General features: G+C 38.0%; 2 protein-coding genes across 4 annotated transcripts in view; one reads left to right on the forward strand and one right to left on the reverse strand.

Moving 5' to 3' along the window:
• The first annotated feature begins 830 nt into the window (after positions 1 to 830).
• Positions 831 to 1607, forward strand: LOC103041344 (twist-related protein 2-like). Its single transcript, XM_049479896.1, has one exon. It carries the CDS (start codon positions 937 to 939, stop codon positions 1483 to 1485), a length of 549 nt encoding a protein of 182 aa, XP_049335853.1. The 5' UTR covers positions 831 to 936; the 3' UTR covers positions 1486 to 1607.
• Positions 1608 to 5259: 3652 nt separating this feature from the next.
• Positions 5260 to 19827, reverse strand: part of LOC103041643 (histone deacetylase 4) — an 86490-nt gene continuing 71922 nt past the window's right edge. For all 3 annotated transcript variants that reach the window (XM_022675348.2, XM_022675347.2, XM_022675349.2), the window contains 12 exons: positions 19657 to 19759; positions 18705 to 18751; positions 18473 to 18580; positions 18325 to 18380; positions 16255 to 16342; positions 15952 to 16071; positions 15756 to 15853; positions 11431 to 11549; positions 10746 to 10879; positions 9003 to 9087; positions 8763 to 8898; positions 5260 to 7694 (listed from right to left, as the gene is read on the reverse strand). In XM_022675348.2, the coding sequence (XP_022531069.2) occupies positions 7655 to 7694; positions 8763 to 8898; positions 9003 to 9087; positions 10746 to 10879; positions 11431 to 11549; positions 15756 to 15853; positions 15952 to 16071; positions 16255 to 16342; positions 18325 to 18380; positions 18473 to 18580; positions 18705 to 18751; positions 19657 to 19759 (1134 nt within the window). In that variant the 3' untranslated portion in view covers positions 5260 to 7654. The remainder of the gene's footprint in view (positions 7695 to 8762; positions 8899 to 9002; positions 9088 to 10745; positions 10880 to 11430; positions 11550 to 15755; positions 15854 to 15951; positions 16072 to 16254; positions 16343 to 18324; positions 18381 to 18472; positions 18581 to 18704; positions 18752 to 19656; positions 19760 to 19827) is intronic.

Raw genomic sequence — 19827 nt, forward strand, 5'->3', positions numbered from 1 at the left:
TAAACTTTGATCATACTTTTTAAGTACAATATAGTGTATTGTGTTGTCAGTTTTCTGTAACTTATTTTCACTTTTTCGTATAAAAAAAATGACTTGCATATACGTCTAATTCCTCACTTTTTTCCTTTGTTACAACTGTAAAACAATCCAATTAACAAGGGAATGAATTTAAAAGCAAAGAAAACAGGTTTTGTTCACATTAGTGTAGTAGAATTTGACAATTCCTACAAGCACTCAACTCTCACCCCTCAAGAGTTTCTGAGGCTGGTAACTCTGATAAACTAATCCTGTATCCTGTACAAACGAGGGAACTTTTGCTCGTCCTTTCCTGATGAGAGCCAGTTTCATCATTATAGAATTTTTGATGGACTTTGCAACTGCACTTGAAATGTCTAGAATTGACTGATCTTTATTTTTCTTCCTCAAATAGAGCTATTCACTGTATTCCAACTGTTCACAACCTCTTCACAACTTTACAGCTGATGCTCTCAAATACTTAACATTATTATTAAGAGAAATTAAGAAGTGCTTAACTCTAAAAACTCAAGTAATTGACGATGAAGCTCAACTTCGCATCTTAGATCCTACAGTCTTAAGCATCTCTAATTCTAAGAAGCGTAGGAACACTTCAGCTTCTTCTGGATACTGTATTTTGTCTTCTGGTGTTTTCTGGATGGCATGTTGCACTGTAACCTGAGACGTGAGGACCGGGACCAATCAGAGAGCACAGAGAGCAGGTTCCCGTCCTCAGCCTGCCAATAAAAACTTGGTAGAAGCCTGTAGAGCCTGTAAAGTCTTTTCTTACTGAGCAAAAAGCTTGAAGACTTTGAAGACCGAAGACCTGCAGTGAACCTTCTGCATCTCTCACTCTGATTCTCACTTTCTTTCACTCTTCTTCTTCTTCTTCTCCTCCTCCATATTCTATCATATATTCTCATGTCTGAATGTTTCTGCTATTTAAAGACCACCAGCATGGAGGAGTCCTTGCACTGTTCACCATCTCTGGAGGAGAGTTTGAGCAGCAGTGAGGAAGAGGAGGAGGACTGTGAGCAGATGATCACACACTCAGACCGGAGGAAGAGACTGAGCTCCAGCTCGGGGAACTGGACAGGAAGTTCATCGCTGGTTAAAAAGAGGAAAAAAGCGAGAGGGGTCAACATCCACCCGCCTGAAGACACGCAGAAACAGAGGGTTCTGGCCAACGTCCGAGAGAGACAGAGGACTCAGTCCCTCAACGAAGCCTTCGCCTCCCTGCGCAAGATGATCCCGACCCTGCCCTCAGACAAACTCAGCAAGATCCAGACTCTGAAACTGGCCTCCAGGTACATCGACTTCCTCTACCAGGTGCTGCAGAGCGACGCCACGGAGAGCAGGAGCTACGCCTGCAGCTACGCCGTGCAGGAGAGGCTGAGCTACGCCTTCTCCGTCTGGAGGATGGAGGGAGCGTGGGCCATGTCCTCCTCAGAGCAGAGCGGCAACTGCTGACACTACTGACAACTACTGACCACCACTGACGCTGCTCTGTGTTGGGTACCATCATGTAAGTTCATTCTGGACTGGAAAATATAATACAACTCTGAAAAAAATATAAAAAATCAAGAGAGCACTTCATATTCTCTTATAGGTACAGTACAGGCCACAAGTTTTCTTTATTATTTTCATGACTATTTACATTACAGTAGATTCTCACTGAAGCATCAAAACTATGAATGAACACATGTGGAGTTTTATGTACTTAACAAAAAAAAAAGGTATAACAAAGAAATAACTGAAAACATGTTTTATATTCTAGTTTCTTCAAAATAGGCCCCTTTGCTCTGATTACTGCTTTGCACACTCTTCGCATCATTCTCTCAATGAGCTTCATTTAAGAGGTGGCCACCTGAAATAAAAAAAAAGTTTTCCAACAGTCTTAAAGGAAGGAAGGAGTTCCCAGAGGTGTTTATTAGCACTTGTTGCTCCTTTGCCTTCTTCACTCTGTGCTCCAGCTCACCCCAAACCATCTGGATTGGGTTCAGGTCAGGTGACTGTGGAGGTTCAGCTCATTTTTTATTAAGTACATAAAACTCCACATGTGTTCATTCATAGTTTTGATGCTTCAGTGAGAATCTACACTGGAAACAGTCATGAAAATAAAGAAAGAGAAGGTGTGTCCAAACTTTTGGCCTGTACTGTATATATTTTATGTTTGAGTAAAATTAACATTGTTATTTTCTATTCTATAAACTACAGACCACATTTTTAGCAAATTCCCGAAAGAAAAATGGCTGAAATAACCAAAAAATAAAATCAAATAAAGATGCAAAAAAGCTTTTAGACCTTAAAGAATAATTCAAAGAAACAAACAAAAAAAAATTTAATATTCATTAAGTTTTGGGGACTAAGGAAGTTCAGGAATCAAAACCCTGTTTTTAATCACAGTTTTCATGCATCTTGGCATGTTGTTCTCCTCCTCCACCAGTCTTACACACTGCTTTTTTGGATAAATAAATAAATCAATCAATAAATGAATGAATACATTTCTTAAAACAATCGTCAGCACTAATCTCATCTTAGCATGTTCTCCTCCACCAGTCTTACACACTGCTTTTGGATGAGTAAATAAATAAATTAATTAATAACTCAATACGTTTCTTTAAAACAATCGTCAGCACTAACAAACCCTCATATTACCTTCATACTTTCATCTTTTTTAAAAATTCTTTAATATTCTTTATATACTACCTTCCTCAGGTTTGGGGTGGGTAAAGGGGGAAAAAAGGGAATGTCAGCTTACTACCTTGTTAAATATTGTAATATTTAAACCTTGATAAAGAAATATGTATTAAAAATATGTATTATTATAAAAAGTAAAAGATCAACACCAGAAAATGAAAAATATATATATATAATACTGCACTACTAAATAAATTAAAACTAAAAGCTAAGTCTCGTGTTACTAAAATAACAGTTCAAGCAAAAGCTGTAAAATATTTAGCATTGGGCCCCATTGATTATTATATTATACACTGTAATTCTGTAGAAATCAAAGATCCTTTAACTATCTGAACCTGAATGCCATTTCTGGTGCAAAAAATCAAGAGAAATTCAAGCAGTTCAGTTTGGTGGTTTGATGGTCATCCATCTTCCTCTTGATTATATTCCAGAGTTTTTTTAATTTGGTAAAATCAAAGAAACTCATCATTTTTAAGTGCTTTCTTATTTTTTTCAGAGCTGTAAGTGAAATTAAGAGAAATGGAGGGACGATGGAGATTTTTTGGATGTTTGGAACACAGCCCAGCTTGGATCTTCAATTCTTCACTTCAGTTCTCGTCACTTTTTGACTCTGAGGAAGTTGTAGAAGACTGAACAGAAGATCTTTGTGGTTGGTAAAACAGTAAAGATCACATCGAGGAGAAACACAGCTCCATACAGCTGTTCACCACTGGAACTCTGTGTGAGTGTGTACAGCAGCTGAAGGTGTGTGTGAACAGCCGGTGAGCAGGACAGGGTGCTGATCCTGGAGCAGGTAACTGACGGGAGCTTGATTGAAACTCTAACTCAAACTTTAATGTGAATTAAAGAGAGAAAAACTCAAAAGACTTGAAAAAGCTTAAAAAAAATCAAGACCCAAGTCAAATGGATCTCTTCTTCGTCTTCAAAGCGCGGAGCAAATTAATCAAAAATAATGTGTTTTTTATATTGTGAGATTTTTTTTCCTAGATATTTTTTTTTTAACTGTTCCAAAAAATATTTCCGCAATTTTCAATTCAATTCTGCTCACTGAAAAAAAAGATGGTTTGTAATAAAATTGTAAATAAAAAAAATGCTATTATTGCCTTTATTTGCTGACAAAAGCACATTTTGAAGTAGACCACATTCGCTTCTTCTCCACTTCATCATGTTTTCTGTCCTGTTTTTCAGAAAAGTACATCTTTCCAGCATTTTTAACTCATTGTAGAAGTGCTGCTACTGTACATACAGTTAAAATTGTGAATCTCATATATTATATAGATGAATTAAACACAGAAGTGTTTATTTATTTTATAGTTGATGATTATGAAGCTTACAGCCAATGAAAACCCCCAAAAAATCATTCTCTCAGAAAATTTGAATATTATATATTAGAGACCAATTGGTACTTTTGTCAGTGTGGGCAGTGTGCCAAGTCCTGCTGGAAAATGAAAGTTGACTTTAGACTTGATATAACATCACTGATTGGTGGAAACTTCACACTAGACCTCGAGCAGTTTGGACTGTGTGTCTCTCCACTCTTCCTCCAGACTCTGCTCCCTTGATTTACAAACAAAAATGTCAAATTAACTGATGATCAGTGATGGTTTGGAGAGTCATGTCTGTCATCTGCTGCTGTTGATCCACTGTGTTTTATTATCAAGTCTAAAGTCAGTGCAGTTTTGTTTTCCCACAAAATCCTACAGCACTTCATATCTTACAGCTTCCCTCTGCTGAGAACAACTTTTATGGAGATGTGGATTTCATTTTCCAGCAGGACTTGGCACACTGCCCACTCTGCCAAAAATATTAATAGGTCTCTAATATATAATATTATAATTTTCTGAGACACTGATTTTTGGGTTTTCTTTGGCTGTAAGCTTCATAATCATCAACAATAAAATAAATAAACACTTAAAATAGACACTCTGTATGTAATAAATCTATATATAATTGATGAGTTTCACATTTTGAACTGAATTACTGAAATAAAGTAACTTTTCAATGATATTTTAATTTTTTTGAGATGCACTAGTACATAAGGCTCTGTTTAGATTTACAATCTGTGATTTCCTGACTAGCCTGGTACACTAGATAGTGAGTAGTGAGTTATTTTGGGATTAAATCTGTTTCTTTTTTCTTCTTTATGAAGTTTTGATGTTGATTTAAAAAAAATATCGTGTGTTTGATTGTTCACATCTGTTGTGAATTCTCTTCTGAACTGCAACCCAAACACAAAAACATAAAAACACAAAAAAACTACTGCATATAAAATATATACGGTACCACTTTAAAATAAGACTACCTTTATAAAGGGTTTATAAATGGTTTACAATGAGTTTATTAATGGTTAATACTTAGGTTGTAAATGCCCTTTCTATGTATGTGTTATAACTGATTATTAATTATTTTTAAGGCATTTACAACCTAATTAGTAACCATTAATAAACTAATTGTAAACCATTTATAAACCCTTTATAAAGGTAGCCTTATTTTAAAGTGCTACCAAATATACAAATATGAATAATTCATCATTCACGAGAAAAGTCAGTTTGTCTCATATTCATGATATATTTTCTTTCATATAGAAATCTACTATGAACAGAACATGAAGTACACACTCAGTCCTCGTGAGAAAATGTACAAAATAGAAACGGCCGTGAACGAACCCGAGCTCACGACCCGCAGTGTTCATCACACGGTGTTAAAGTACATGGTACCAAATGTTTACTGTACAAGTAACAGCAAAATAAAATAGAATCCATCTACGGAAACCAATAATTTAAAAAATAGATATTAAAATGTAGAAATGGAATGGAGAAAAAATGTGTACAAAAACAGGAATGACTGGAAAAAGAAACGGTACAAAACATATAAGCAGGTCATAATAATGTTAACATCAATATCAATATGAGTAACATAATAACTCAGAAAGAGCTCAGATGTACACGTTCAGATGTGGGATGCAGGATGAGTTTTATGTGTTTTATGTGTGTTATGGTAAAGTGTGTCCACCTGTTCTTTCTCTTTTATTTATATAAGGGGGAAAATTGGTGGTGGGCTGGTTCAAAAGGAAGGAAGTCAAACTCGAGTGCAAACAACTCTTAAGAAGACTCAAAACAAAAAATATAGGTAATCATGCATGCTGTAATAAACCTGTTATTACCATTTTATTCTCATGCTCAGGGTCTTCAGAACAAACCGGCCTCTTTTGCACTTTCCACCTTTTTTTTTTTGATTGTCCCGTCGTCTTTCTGCTGTTGAGATTCCTGATCAGCTCAGGGACAGAACTGATATGTTGATTGATTACGTCCATCGCTGTTTAAAACGTCAGTATCGACAGCGGTGAACTTCTTTCCTTCAGCGAATGAGATCGAACCGAATGAAATCGGTCTCTCCTCCCACAAATTTCACCCATTTCATTTCATTTCTTTGCATTTCATTTCATTTCAAGTCATTTGTTTGACAGCACAGGAACAAGAACAAGACTGAGTTTTAAATAGTGTTGCAGAACAGAATGCAAACCCATGCTTTGGTTAGATCTTTTTTGTTATTTTTCTTCTGCTTCTTCTTCTTATTATTAATCTTCTTCTTCTTCTTCTTCTTCTTCATATCGATTAGTCTCTTTTCAGAAGCGCTCTAATTGGTTGCAGCTCACTTTTCTCTTGCGATGCACATGCCAGTGTATAAATTGGAGGAAATGAAGGAAAGAAAGGCCATCTTACATTTTTCTTGCGAAAGCTACATGTTTTTTTTAGTGCCTCGAACACTAAGCTCGGCTCAGTGAGAAACTTCTTCTTCTTCTTCTTCTTCTTGAACATCTTCAGGAACGGCCCTGTCTTATACTAGTTTACTGGCGTCTACTGTTGGTTTAAGCGTTTGTACAGCAGCACATCACTCAGGAAAACTTTTGAGGAAAAAGGTTGAGGAAAGGTTCAGAAAGTCTGGTTCAGACGTTTTACCATTTTACGGATTGGACAGTCCGAGTAAACATGCTGGAAAGGTTTTATTCTTTTATCTGCCATTTAATCTGACAAGCTCCTTCACCATCCACTAAAAACGTCCACCAGCAGGAACGACTGACGGACGACGTCCTTCTTTATCTTTGAAAAATCATCATTAGAAAAGATTACTTAAGGCGGAGCTCCACAGATTCCTTCCTAAATCCACCAGCTCTCAGTAAAGGCACTCACTCGCGCTCACGTGGCTAAAACCACGTCTGAACCGTAGAGGTGGTACAGAGACGCAGCACCACCATCTCCTGGTGAAAGATAGAAAGATGCTTCACTCGTCTGCAGTCTCTATGCTTCACTACGGAGGTTAACGAACAAGAACTGCGCACGCAATCAAAATCAAAAAGACAAAAAGTCTAGCGTCGTAAAGTTCATTTTTTACGATTTCCTCAGAAGGTTTGCCTCAGAAGAGTCGTAGTCGTAGCGCCATTGACCTCTTTCTTTCTTTTTCTCTCTCTTTTTCTCTCTTTCTCATCCTCTTTTCTTTACTTAACTTCCTCTACTCATCATCTTCTTCATCTTAATAACAGCTCAATAACTGTTCATCCCTCCTTCTCCCTCTCTTTCTCTCCTTTTCTCTCATTTTCTCTCTCTCTCTGAATGATATTAACTACTGGCTGAAAGTAATAGGCCCCAGCGTGAGCGACAGGCCGTCGACGGTCACGCTCAACATCAGAGGCGCCTCCATCAATACATCAAAACATCTCGAGTCTCTGCAACTTGTTGCCGTTGCTCCGGGGCCACAGTGCTAGTGGGCTGCCAGCGCTAACGTTTCAGTTAGGCTTTCTGCCCCGCTGCCCCCCCTCATACTGCCCTCCGGGCTGCTAACACTGCCCTCAGCCAGGGGAGACAAAAGGAAACACACAGAGATCCTGAGGACCTCGCAAGTGTAGCGTAGCGATCAGGCTCAGACTCGGCTCACAGCCCCGTTACAGCGGCGGCTCTTCCTCCATCGGCTCGTCTTCAGTCCTGCAGGAGAAAGAAGAAGCATCATCAAGTAAAACACTATTCAGATTCTTTTACACATTTTATGTTAACGGAAAACTATTTGGAAATGTCCGCCTGTCCTCTGTGTTTCATGTACAAAGTACTACAGACCCAGGCTTGAATAAAAGTACAAAAGCTATATCAAAAAAGTGTTTTTTCTTGTAAGTTCCACACTTAAAATCGGCACTGATAACATTTCTTTCACCTCGCTAAGACGCTGAGAGCCTGGCGTAAAGTGAAGTTCAAGGGTTAACTTTATCTACACTCAGTGATGTATTTTTATCACTAAGGCTAAAGTATCTCTGAAAACATTTTGTCCTTTGAGTTTCAAAGCTGTAAAATTGACTGTGGGGGGAAGGCAGGTAGGCGTTCATTCTCTGCTGCAGTGCTGTTAGCCAATCAGAGGCAATATATCTGCATGTATGAATATTCATGAGCAAGAGCCAAAATCCTGTCTTTTTTTCAGAGACCTCTAATTCAGTGAAATAAAGAAGGGTTAAACAGAAAAAGTACTAAAGTATTCAACATTGTTTGTACTTAAGTACTGTGAGTATTTTAAAGTAAAATGTAGTACTGAAGTACTGAAAGTAAAAGTACAGTACTGTGATATGCAGGTATTACAAAAAGCAGTGGAAGGTTCTCAGAGTGAAAGGCAAAAAGTGAGATACAGTATTTTAGTACTACTTAAGTACAGTAGTGGAATATAAATAATAATACTCCGGTAGATACAGATACAGCATTTAAGTGCTTAATTAAAGTAGTGAAGTAAAAATAATACTCCGGTAGATACAGATACAGCATTTTAGCTAGCATTAGCTAGCTATATAAACATCTATCAGTGTCGCAAGGAGTAGTAGTCGTTTTGTTTTACACTAAAAGGAATCAAAAGCCAAATATTTATAATATATATGGGATTTTTGGATTTTTTTTACACAAATCCTGTCAGGTTTCTCAGCTCTGTACGGTGTGTGTGTGGTGTGTGTGGTGTGTATAGTGTGTGTGTGGTGTGTATAGTGTGTGTATTGTTCGGGCGAGTGTTCTGAGCCGTACCTTTTCTCCATTGTTGCCACAGATAGAGACGCCATGGCGCTGACGGTCTCGTTCTCCTCTGAGTCACAGCGCTGAGCCTCCAGCAGAGAGTAGCCCACCGAGGAGACGTACCTCTGAACTGACCTCCAGTACTTACCTAACCCCCCCCCACACACACACACACACACACACACAGATTAGTGCTGTCAGTTCAGTGCTTGTGTAGGTGGGAGAGCATTTATGAAATCTCACTGTACTCACTCTGAGTTTCTAGAACTTTCTCCATAGAGCTCACAGCGTTAGCGTTGGGTCTCTGCTTTAGCAGGTCTGGGCAGAGCGGGTCCAGCTTCATTACACACACACACACACACACACACACACACACACACACAAAAACACACATTAAACTAATCACACACCCTGTTTATTAAAGCACACTCCTAATACCACTTTAAAAAAAAATCTACTAGAAATAAATTGACAAAAATTGAAAAATTTAACCCCTGTTTACACCTGTTCTTAATGCAACTGGAGCACCAGGATTATCTGATATGTTTATACTGAACACCATGACATATATAAATGCAGATTATGCAGATTTATGTATTTAAAACAGATACGATTACTATAACCACTTCACATTTGATGCATTTAAGTGATAAACAGCAGTCTTCCTCTTTCTCTACTCTAAAGATATTATAATGATTTTAATTCATTTCTAAGTGATTGACACCACTAATATACTGTACATATATTTTAATTTTTCCAGTCGAATGCTGATATTTCTTTACAAGAACTGAAAACTGAAATGCATCTAGTAATATGCTTCGCAAACATATTTGTAGTTTAAGTAGTTAAAGTAATGCAGTTTTTTGTTCTTAATAAATTAGTCTCTTATTTAAGGTTCTGTAGCGGTATCAGTATTGAAAAGTTTGTGTTGCCAAGATAGCAATGAGCGTCTGATTGTTGACGCCTGTCTAGGTTCATTTTAAGCACTGGTGCACCTGTGTTTACCTTTGCCAAGATAGCAATACTCCAGAAATTTAACACACCTGAACACACCTCACTTTCAGACCACCACGCCCATCAGCATAGATATATTTATAAGCACTGTTGCTGTTTAAACACTCCAGGCACAAGGCATGAAAAAAGACTGTTGGCAGGGTGTAAAACAGGGACTACTGCCACTTTTCCATTTACCCATTTAGAGAAAGAATATTCAATTGTGCTCTCTCGGACTCCGGCTGCTGATGGCAAGCAGAATGATCCGGGGATTATAGTGACTCTGTCACGCCTGGCCCTGTTTCCTGTCTGTCCTCGTGCCTGTGTTGTCCCACGTGACCCGTGCCCCTGTGTTCTGCCTGTGATTTTCCATTACCTCATGTCTCATTTGTAGCTCCACCCCTTCCCCAGGTGTTTCCACTCCCAGTGTGTTTCCTGTTATGTTAAAAAGCTTTCCTCTGTCACCTGTCCGGGTCGGTCTTTGCACTGTCCCCCGTTGTCTGTCTCTCTGCGTTTTTCTGTCTCTCTCTGCGTTTTCTTAGCCTCTCCGTGTTTCATTTGTCATTGCCCTAGGTCCTTGTTTAGTGTTTATATAGCCTTAGCCCGAGTCCCCTGTTCTGTGTTTATCTCTGTTTATTTTCTAGTTCCCTGTTTAGTTTTCTAGTTTATTCCCTTGCCCTGTTTAAGTTCATCCTGTCTAGTTTTATAGCCTCTGTTTCTTGTTTTTCTTTGTTTCTTGTTTACTTGTTTATTTGTTTATATCTTTGTTTAATAAATTCGCCATACCTGCACATACGTCCGCCTCCTCGTCTCTCTGCCTGGGTCTAAAACCTGACAGACTCAGAAGTCCCCAACAAATGATTTTGCATATCCTGTCTCACACAGCAATCAGATTTAAGGTTTTACTACCAAGTGTAACTGCTGGAGGCTACAATCCAATCAGGATACAATCTAGATACTTATCATGTGAAGTGTAAACAGGGTCTTTGATCCTAATCTCACCTCTTTCCCCAGCAGAGCAGATACACAGGCCTCTGAAGCATCACATATAGCTCTGAGATCATGACCTCCCTCCAGCGCCAGCACCACCCGTCCTCCAGCCAATCCCATCAGCTGCTTTGTGAGGTAACCAAAACCTGCAGCCCACAAGAGAACCACCAACATAATGGTTCAGAATTTTTACAAGTAATTTATTATTTATTAACTTATAAGAGCCCAGAACCATTTCTATATACTGATACCAAGCTCAAAATTAAATCAGATAAATTCAGTGAACAGCCCATTCATGTGTTTTTCTTCTTGGGGGCACATGACTGTAAATGTTTTAAAGGTTAAATCCTGAAAAAACTTATTTTCTACACTGTATAACTTTTATTTTAACATTTTGTACTACAAATTGAATAATCAGAACTAGTTCAAAAATACACTTTAAGGAACAAAATTGATTATAATCCACACTTAACTGTTTAATGATTTAAGTGTAATAATATTATAATATTGTATTTGTTAATCCTATATTTTTACACTGCATTAACATACAGTAGATATTAAAGTACCAGTAAATCTAAAATACTTAAAATATCTAACACAAATATTCATTAAGGCACCCTTGCTGTATTTGTATAAATTGATGCAAAATGTACAAATTGTACATTTATTTTCCCTGTAATTAGGTGTAAATGCTCACATTTGGACGTGACTTTGTATCCTCCCAGTGGAGGCGGGTGTCCCTCCACAGCATCAAAGCCTGCAGACACCAGAACAACATCTGGAGCAAACTCATTCGCAATGGGCATCACCACCGTCCTGTAGAAACACCAGAGACACGGGAAATATAAGCACAAAACAACTAAACATGACAAAGCAATAATAATAATAATACTGAGTGTTATTTTTATTTTATCTTAAGGGGATAAACAGAGATATTCTGTCTGTACTGGACTAAACCCACATCGTTCATAGTCACAGTTTCTGGGGTAAACAGGCTCTATTTCAAATATTAGAGGCTTTCTAAAAGAGTCAAATTTCACAGCTGAATCAAACAGGGTCTGATCATATAAAATACAATGTAACAAAAGCAACAGCCGATGAGTGCAGTCACAATTCAAAGTAATATAGAGGACGCAGCTGATGTATCCTTCCCAAAAGTTCCTTGTGCAGGTACAAAGCAAACAGAAATACTAACAGAAATGTTAATGAAGCAAATGCTAATAAAGCTTGCATATATTTTTTGGGACTTTATATTTATCCCCAATAAACACAAAATCCATCCATCCTCCATCCATCCATATATCTATGCACTATGATCAATAGCTGGTGGTCCTCCAGTCGGTTACCATAGAATAGTGGTTGCTATGGTATTACACTCAAGACTCCTGTTTTGTTACTAGATGGTTACTATGTTATTACAGCATTACTAAGTAGGTGTTAGATGGATGCAAAGCGTAGTGTAGCAAAGTTGCCATGATGTTGCTTAGTGGTTGCTAGGCAGTTGCTATAGTATTCCAGGTGGCTGCACAGGCCTTGATGAGCGTTTTCTGTGATGCAGTGGTTTCTGCAGATCCTTAAAAAAGCCCTAAATTCATTCTTATATGATTTAAAAGGCCTGAAAGTTAGATCAGTGTTAATATCTCAACAACTGCATCCTGCAGAGATATGCAGAGAAAAACATAAGATAATAAAATAGCTGAATGTGCGAGTGTAATAGTGATATTGTGAAAGCAGTGTGTGCACTATTTTTATTCCGCTGGTGTAATCTGGTGGAGTTTATGCGTATGCCTGAAAATAGAGCACCTCACTTTTTACCCTCTATCAAAGGGTTAAGGCCAGACGGGCCGAGTGTTCAGATGGATGTTCTGACAAAGTGTAGAGAACAAAAACGTGAGGAGAGGAGAAAAAAAGGAAGACTTCAAAGCTCCGTCATCTGGCATCAGGAGAGAACTGGTCTGGATCAGATTCTCAAGGCCAGAAGCTGCTTTTGATTTAAGCATGAGTTTAATCTTATACGGCTTCCTGGTACACTATGTGGACAAAAATAACGGGACACCTGTTCGTTCCTTGATTATTTGCAAATTAAGGACCAATAAATAGAGTCAATCCTGCTTTGGTTGAGAAACAAAACAAGCCTGGTATTAAACATGGTGGCGGTTGTTTCACTCAGCGCTTTTTGTCATTTTGTTATTGGGTATATGGTCTTAATTTTGGCTCTGAGAGTTATTTAAAAAAATTAAAGTAGATTTTCCCATAACTGTAGATAACTTGGTGGTACCTCATGTTACAAGTGTAATTATACCATCCTTAATACTAAGCTTTAATGAATAACCACATATCAACCATTTCTTCATTAGGAAATGTTTTTACTAAAGAAATAAAATGTCTATTTTTTTAGACGTACAGTATATTTCTGTTACGCGGGAGACGGAGGGATGGAGGAGGAGGACGTAAGTGCAAATTATATTTATTATTTAAACAAACAAGATAAATCAAAACAAACAAAACACGGGTTACACAAAACAACAAGACTTGGATAATATCAAATAAAGAAACACCGACTAAGACACTAGGACTAGGAAACATACGGGCAGCAAGGATACATACAGACTAAGGATATCGGATACAGGATACAAAATACAAAAGACTCGACACAGCACGTACAAACAGAGGGGCTTATATACAGGAGGAGAGTGAGAAACACCTGGGCTAGGATGACGAGGGGGCAGGGTTACAAACAAGACACAGGTGAGAACACTAATGGTTAGGGCGGGACTAGGGCGGAAACAGGTACAAAAACACAACACAAGCACATGGCAGGGAACACATGACAGGTAAACAGAGGGGCAGGAGCACTAGGGAACAAATGAGGGAGAAACATAACACAGACATGGGCTAAGGTGTAACAATTTCTTCATTTATAAAGGTTCCTGAAATACATTGATAACAGCATTTAAGAAAATGTTTTGTCATTGTAGCTGAAAAAAAATCTAAAATATTTAGTTTAGTTCAAGCATGTATAAAGAAACACTATGACTTTACTATTTTGGATTAATTATTGCTAATGTTTATTAAAACAATAGTTTTATTTTTTGTTGGATTTAAATTATGCTATCATTAAATTGTTTTAAAGCAACTGAGCTATAAGATAGCAAGACAAATGAAGCCAAGTTTCTGAAATTATACAATTCTACTGCAGTACAGATTTATACTAACATTACTGGCTTTGAGTAGCCTAGACTTTGATTATTTAAATTTGATTTTGTCAAATAAAACTCTTTTCAAGCCATTTTTCATTTTTGATGTTTTCTTTAAAAAAAAAAAATTTAAATCTCGTCTCGTCTCGTCTCGTGAACCCAATATCATGTCTCGTCTCGTGATATTAGTGTCTCGTCACACCCTTACTGTATACTCTTCAGTGTAACTGCAGCTTCCAGTTTCTCTGCCAAAATAAAACAACTTTAAATAGTCTGTAATGTTTACATTCAGCCTGGGCACCCTGGCACACTCTACCAGAGCCTCGGCTCCTCCGGATTACTAACCTACAGTAAGTATAGGGGACTCAGACTGCAGCTGAGCTTCAGTGGAAGTCTATGGAAGTCTGTGTGGTTGGAGCAAATGATTCACACCGTCTCCTGCTTCTGCCAATGTCTTACTCAAATCTGCTTAATAGCTACAGTCAGGTTGCTTCTGCCGATCCCACAAGAGCCCAGGCTGCAATCTGCAATGTGACGGACAGGCCGACCACACCCACCGCTGATCGTGAGCAGGAATAGAAACCGGGCTTTAGTTTTTGGGAAGAGCTTCTGTCCATGTTTTCTAAACTCAAAAGCCAAAGCCAGAAGATACGCTGTGAGGTTTTATCATGGGGACGTACAAAGCAAAGCAGAGAGTGTAATAGAGGCTGAAATCAATATTTCCTCCCACTGCTGCTCCACAAATAGCACAGATCACGTGTTAAATAAAAAAAATACAAATATGAAGACACGTGAGATGAGCAAAAACAAAATGAAAGAAAAAAAAAGAGCAATCGTGTATTTATAACACCTAACACACAAAACTGATACTGACACTGCTGCTGGGCCGTTTGCTGTTCTTATAATGTTGAATACTGTATAAGTTTCACAATAAAACTGTCCTGCGGAAATAGCCACTCCCATCTCAGCCAAGTAAAATAATTCCAGGCATACAGACCTTATAGCTATAGAGATTATAACAATTCTTCTATGGAAATATTTTTATGTACATTTCTAACTCTGTATATACAGACCCCAGAGTTTTATATTGATTAAATTGAATTGATATTGATTTCTGCCACTTATAAATTATACTACCTTTGTTTATATGTTTTGTTTATTGAGGGTTTTACATTGTAAACTTTTGTATTTTATTCTTTTTAACTTAACATTAGTATTTTTGCACTTTAAAATTGTGTAGTTCAAAATGTAAGACATTTCATTTAGTAATATTGCGTGAGCAGACTGTCATTCCAAGCATTTCACTGCAAGTCATACTGTGTATTACTCTGTATGTGACAAATAAAATGTGAATTGAATTTAAATTGAATTGAATTGAAGGCAGGTAGAAGGACAGATATTAGGGTTTAATAAAATACTTCTGTAGAAGTTGAAAAAGAATCGACTCAAGCTTTTTACTCTTTAAGTAAAAGTGTTTAAAAGAAAGTACTGGATTCACTTATATACTTAAAGTATAAAAGTAAAAGTAATGTAAGGAGAAAAGATAAAGCCACTACAAACAAAAGATTAGGCCACGCCCACAGAGTCCTATAGTGCACTACTTATACTTCTCTACATCCAATCACAATCAGATTCACTCTATCTGGATAAAGGAGAGATTTATCTGGATAGGGGTTTTATTATTGAATGATGAGAAGCCGGAATGAAATTAAATAAAAAATAGGAGTAACGAGGATATTTTTATTAAAATGTAAGAAGTATAAAGTTCAGATAATTGTGTGAAAATTTAAGTATTTGTAATTCGTTACCTAAATAAGGATCTTACCTGAAAGCAGACAGGTATTCAGCGTCCCCCATTGGTGGATCCAGCCCCCCAGTGAAGGCCATGTTCACATTAAAGCCCACACCTGGACCACTCCCCACCTATTAAAGATTATTATATAAAGGATTATTATAAAAACAGCTCTTATACATTCATATCATCATCTACTTCTGCTGACTTCCTGTCACTGGAGGATTACCTCATCAGGAGCTCCACTTCCAGGGAAGAAGTTTCCATCATCGTAGCGATGGAGAGAGATGTAGAGAACATTGGGGTCGTCATAGAAAGCCTGCTGAGTGCCATTGCCGTGGTGCACATCCTGCACAGATAGATATTTCCATCAAAAACACATTGATGACATGTGCTTTTAATTCTGTTCCTAGCAGCTATTCTCCTTCACTGCACTGCTGACGCTTCAGTACAGAAACACACAAACAAAACTGAGCACAAGCAAAAAAAAAATCTGTATTAAAAATAATATTATTAATAGTGATAAACTCACCCAGTCGACAATCAGGATTTTACTGACATTGAGCCTTTGTTGTAAAAGTTTAGCTGCTATGGCAACCGAGTTAAAGTAGCAGAAGCCCCTGTGATAAAGGGAAGAGATAGAAGTCAGGGTCATCATCTTTCTAACAAAGAAACTTTAAATTCAGAAAGTAACAAACAGACAAAAGAAAGAAAAAGAGAGAGAGAGAGGGAGAGGGAGAAAAGAGACAGAGAGGCTTAATAAAAAAAAATTATTTGCTCACAACATTAACACTACATTTAAAACTAGTTTTAAAGCAATCAAATGCTCCTGTGTGAGACACAGAAATAATATTTAAATTATAATTAGAATAGAATATAATATAACGTGTGCTTTTCATTCATAGAGAAAATGTGATCCATGAACTGTGGGTCCCTGAGCAACAGCTTTCTGCACAATATAAAAATGAATCTGTTTTACATCTGAAACAAAAAGGTGTAAAAGTTTTAAGACTGGAAACAAAAACGCTGGATATTTAATAGCTGTCTTTTTTTCCCCAAATTTTTTATCCCATTTTTTCCCCAATTTACAAGGACACTAGTGATGACCCAATACCAGGAGAGTTAAGAAGACCAGCACACGCCTCCTCCGACACATGCAATGTCAGACTCCGCCTCTTTTTAAGCTGCTACTGATGCTGCAGCATTGCCGAGTAGCATCACAGGGCTAACGCTCGGATCTGATACATCAGCTCACAGACGCAGCCTTGTGCTGATCCACATCACCCTAGGAGTGATTAAAGAGGGGAAAGAGAGAGCGCCACCTACTGCTCTCTACTGTACCCACCCAGAGAGAGCAAGACCAACTGTGCTCTCTCAGGGCTTTGGCAGCTGAAGGCAAGCTGCATAACCAGGATTCATTACATTACATTACATTACATTACATTACATTTGGCAGACGCTTTTGTCCAAAGCGACTTACAATATTGAAGTGCAAATAATAGAAGAGGTTAAGTACAAAAATAATAGAAGTTAAAAATAAAGCATCTATAGATAGGGCCTTAAGGAGGTCAGAGGGAAATAATGGGATAGAGGAGTAGAGAAGAGGAAGAAGGAGATGAGGTTGGAATTAGTTAGTGTGTTAGAGGTGTTAAGAGAGTAAGTGCTCTTTGAAGAGCTCTGTCTTCAGGAGTTTATTAAAGATAGTGAGAGATTCTCCTGATCTGGTAGTGGAAGGTAGTTTGTTCCACCATTGGGGAACTCTGTATGAGAACAGTCTGGATTGCTTTGTGTGAATGTTTGTTTGGTAAAGCGAGGCGGCGTTCATTGGAGGAGCGCAGCGGCCGGGAGGTAGCGTAAGCCTTCAGGAGCGAGTGCAGGTAGGAAGGAGCCTGTTCTGACATCACCTTGTAGGCGATTGTAAGCGCTTCATAGAGATTTTCAATTGAAAGTAAAAAATATAGTCTAGAGTAGTAGTAGTAGTAGTAGTAAAACTAGGCTTAATCGCCTTTAATAATGGGTATTAAAATGTAATCATTGGCAAAATTTAAATATATATTTTATTATTGGTGTCAATCAAAATAAAAATATACAATTTAATTAACCATAATTATATATTTTTAAATGCTGGTATTTCCCTCCCCTGTCTTTGTGAGGGGGGTCTTTGTGAGACAGTAATAATAGTCTAGACTGGCATTTTTTATTTTTTGTTTATTGTAATATCCTAAATACTTTGAGGCTTTTTAAAATACAATATTTATCCTTTTTCAGAGAGAAAGGTTAAATAAAAAGTAATTTAAATTGTTGTGTTACGTACTAAAATAAAACCACTAATGCAAGACCAGACATTCTCACATAATTCAATTCAAGATTCAAGATTTTCAGTTAAAGAACTTAAGTCAATTTCCTCTGCTGAGAAGAGCAGAAATGCTAAAATCTTGAATTCGAGCCATGCAAGGTGTACTTTTCCCGTCGTTATGATAGCAAAGACACACAGACACGCCCTAAATCAAGCTGCACAGTTTTCGGTCGATGATTGGCCTATAGATCACTAAAATTGGGCTCTTAATGTGAATAAACTGGACGATAAAAAGACGACACTCACATAGGAGTGCTCTCCTCAGCGTGGTGTCCGGGTGGTCTCACCACAGCAAAGCCGTTCTGCAGTAAAACAGAATAAACACTCTGTATCAGGAGAATAATTCACATGTTTATTTGTGCTCTAAGAGTCAAAGACAAATAGAAGTGATTACCTTCAGTTCTCCTGAAGCCACTTTAAAAACCAGCTCAACCACAGAGCCCACAGCCAGACGAGCTGCACTGGAGGAGTGCACCTCATTCCAGATGGTATCACTGTCCACCTGTCTCACACACACACACACACACACACACATACAGAAAAAAATAGATAATTTAAATATTTAATTTCATATTTAGAAAAACATTAACTGTATATCTGCACACGTCTGTTGACTAGACACTTACCCCGATCCCACCACACGGCAACCTGACGAACATGGAAATTACAGAACCTTTTTTGAAAAGAGAGAGAGAGAGAAAGAGAGAGAGAGAGAGAGAGAAAGAAAAAGAGAGAGAGAGTATGAAATTAGACTTTCATTTGCATTTTTTTAACATCATTTGTCTTTCTAAAACATTCAGAATACTCTCTGTCCTATAGGCAGTGATCTATAGGCAAGCAGTCAACCGCGCAGCTTGATTTAGTGCATGTTGGTGTGTCTTTGCTATCGTAACAACGGGAAAAGTACACCTTGTGTGTCTCCAAATGCGCAAAATGCATGTACTAATTCTCTTAATTAATCATGGGTGTGGTTAATTTTGGGCGTGATGTAAAATAAACCAATCAGAGTGTCACTTTCTCATCATTCCCTTTAGGAGCCAGGGGCACTCTGACTTGACTTGACTGGCAGATTGCTATTTTAATGATGCAGCACTTCTTCGCTTCCTTGACGCAGCTCATTTCCGGGAACAGCAATGTTATTTTATTTACTATTCTGTTTATGCGTTGTTTAGATAGCGATGAACGTCTGACTGTTGGTGTCTGTCTAGGTTGTATTCAGTCAGTGGAGCTCCTGTGTTTTCTGTTACCAAGATAAACAAGCAAAACTACAGAAATGTACCTGAACACACCTCATTTCCAGAACACCACGCCCATCAGTGTAGATATATTCAGAAGCTCTGCTGCTGTTTAAATGATGCAGGTGCAAGGCGTGAAAATAGACTGTTGGTGGGGTGTAAGATAGCAATGAGCATCACGACATGCCTTATGGAAGGTGTAAGGAAGAGCCCTCCATCTTTCTATTACTTTATTGGTTTAGGATGCACATTTTCCAGCACTACCAGACGTTTGAAGTAATAATGCTCTAACAATACTCTACATGTGTGAGTGTGTTTGTGTGTGTGTTTGTGCTGAACGTACTGTCGAGTTTCTGGCGCAGAGGGTTGGTGCCGTACAGCATGACATGAGCCTCTGAGTGAACCGTCTGCAGCTCCTCTAGAGTCGCCTTCCTCCCCCGAATACACTGAAAAACACACAGAGAAAACACTGAATCTGCTGTTTCTTCAGGGCACAGTGCCCTCTGCTGGTTAT

Source organism: Astyanax mexicanus, chromosome 5 (assembly GCF_023375975.1).
Source record: "Astyanax mexicanus isolate ESR-SI-001 chromosome 5, AstMex3_surface, whole genome shotgun sequence".
NCBI lineage: Eukaryota > Metazoa > Chordata > Actinopteri > Characiformes > Acestrorhamphidae > Astyanax > Astyanax mexicanus.

Excerpts from the sequence above, each read along its gene's own strand:
- LOC103041344 (XM_049479896.1), top strand. The coding sequence starts at position 937 with ATGTCTGAATGTTTCTGCTATTTAAAGACCACCAGCATGGAGGAGTCC.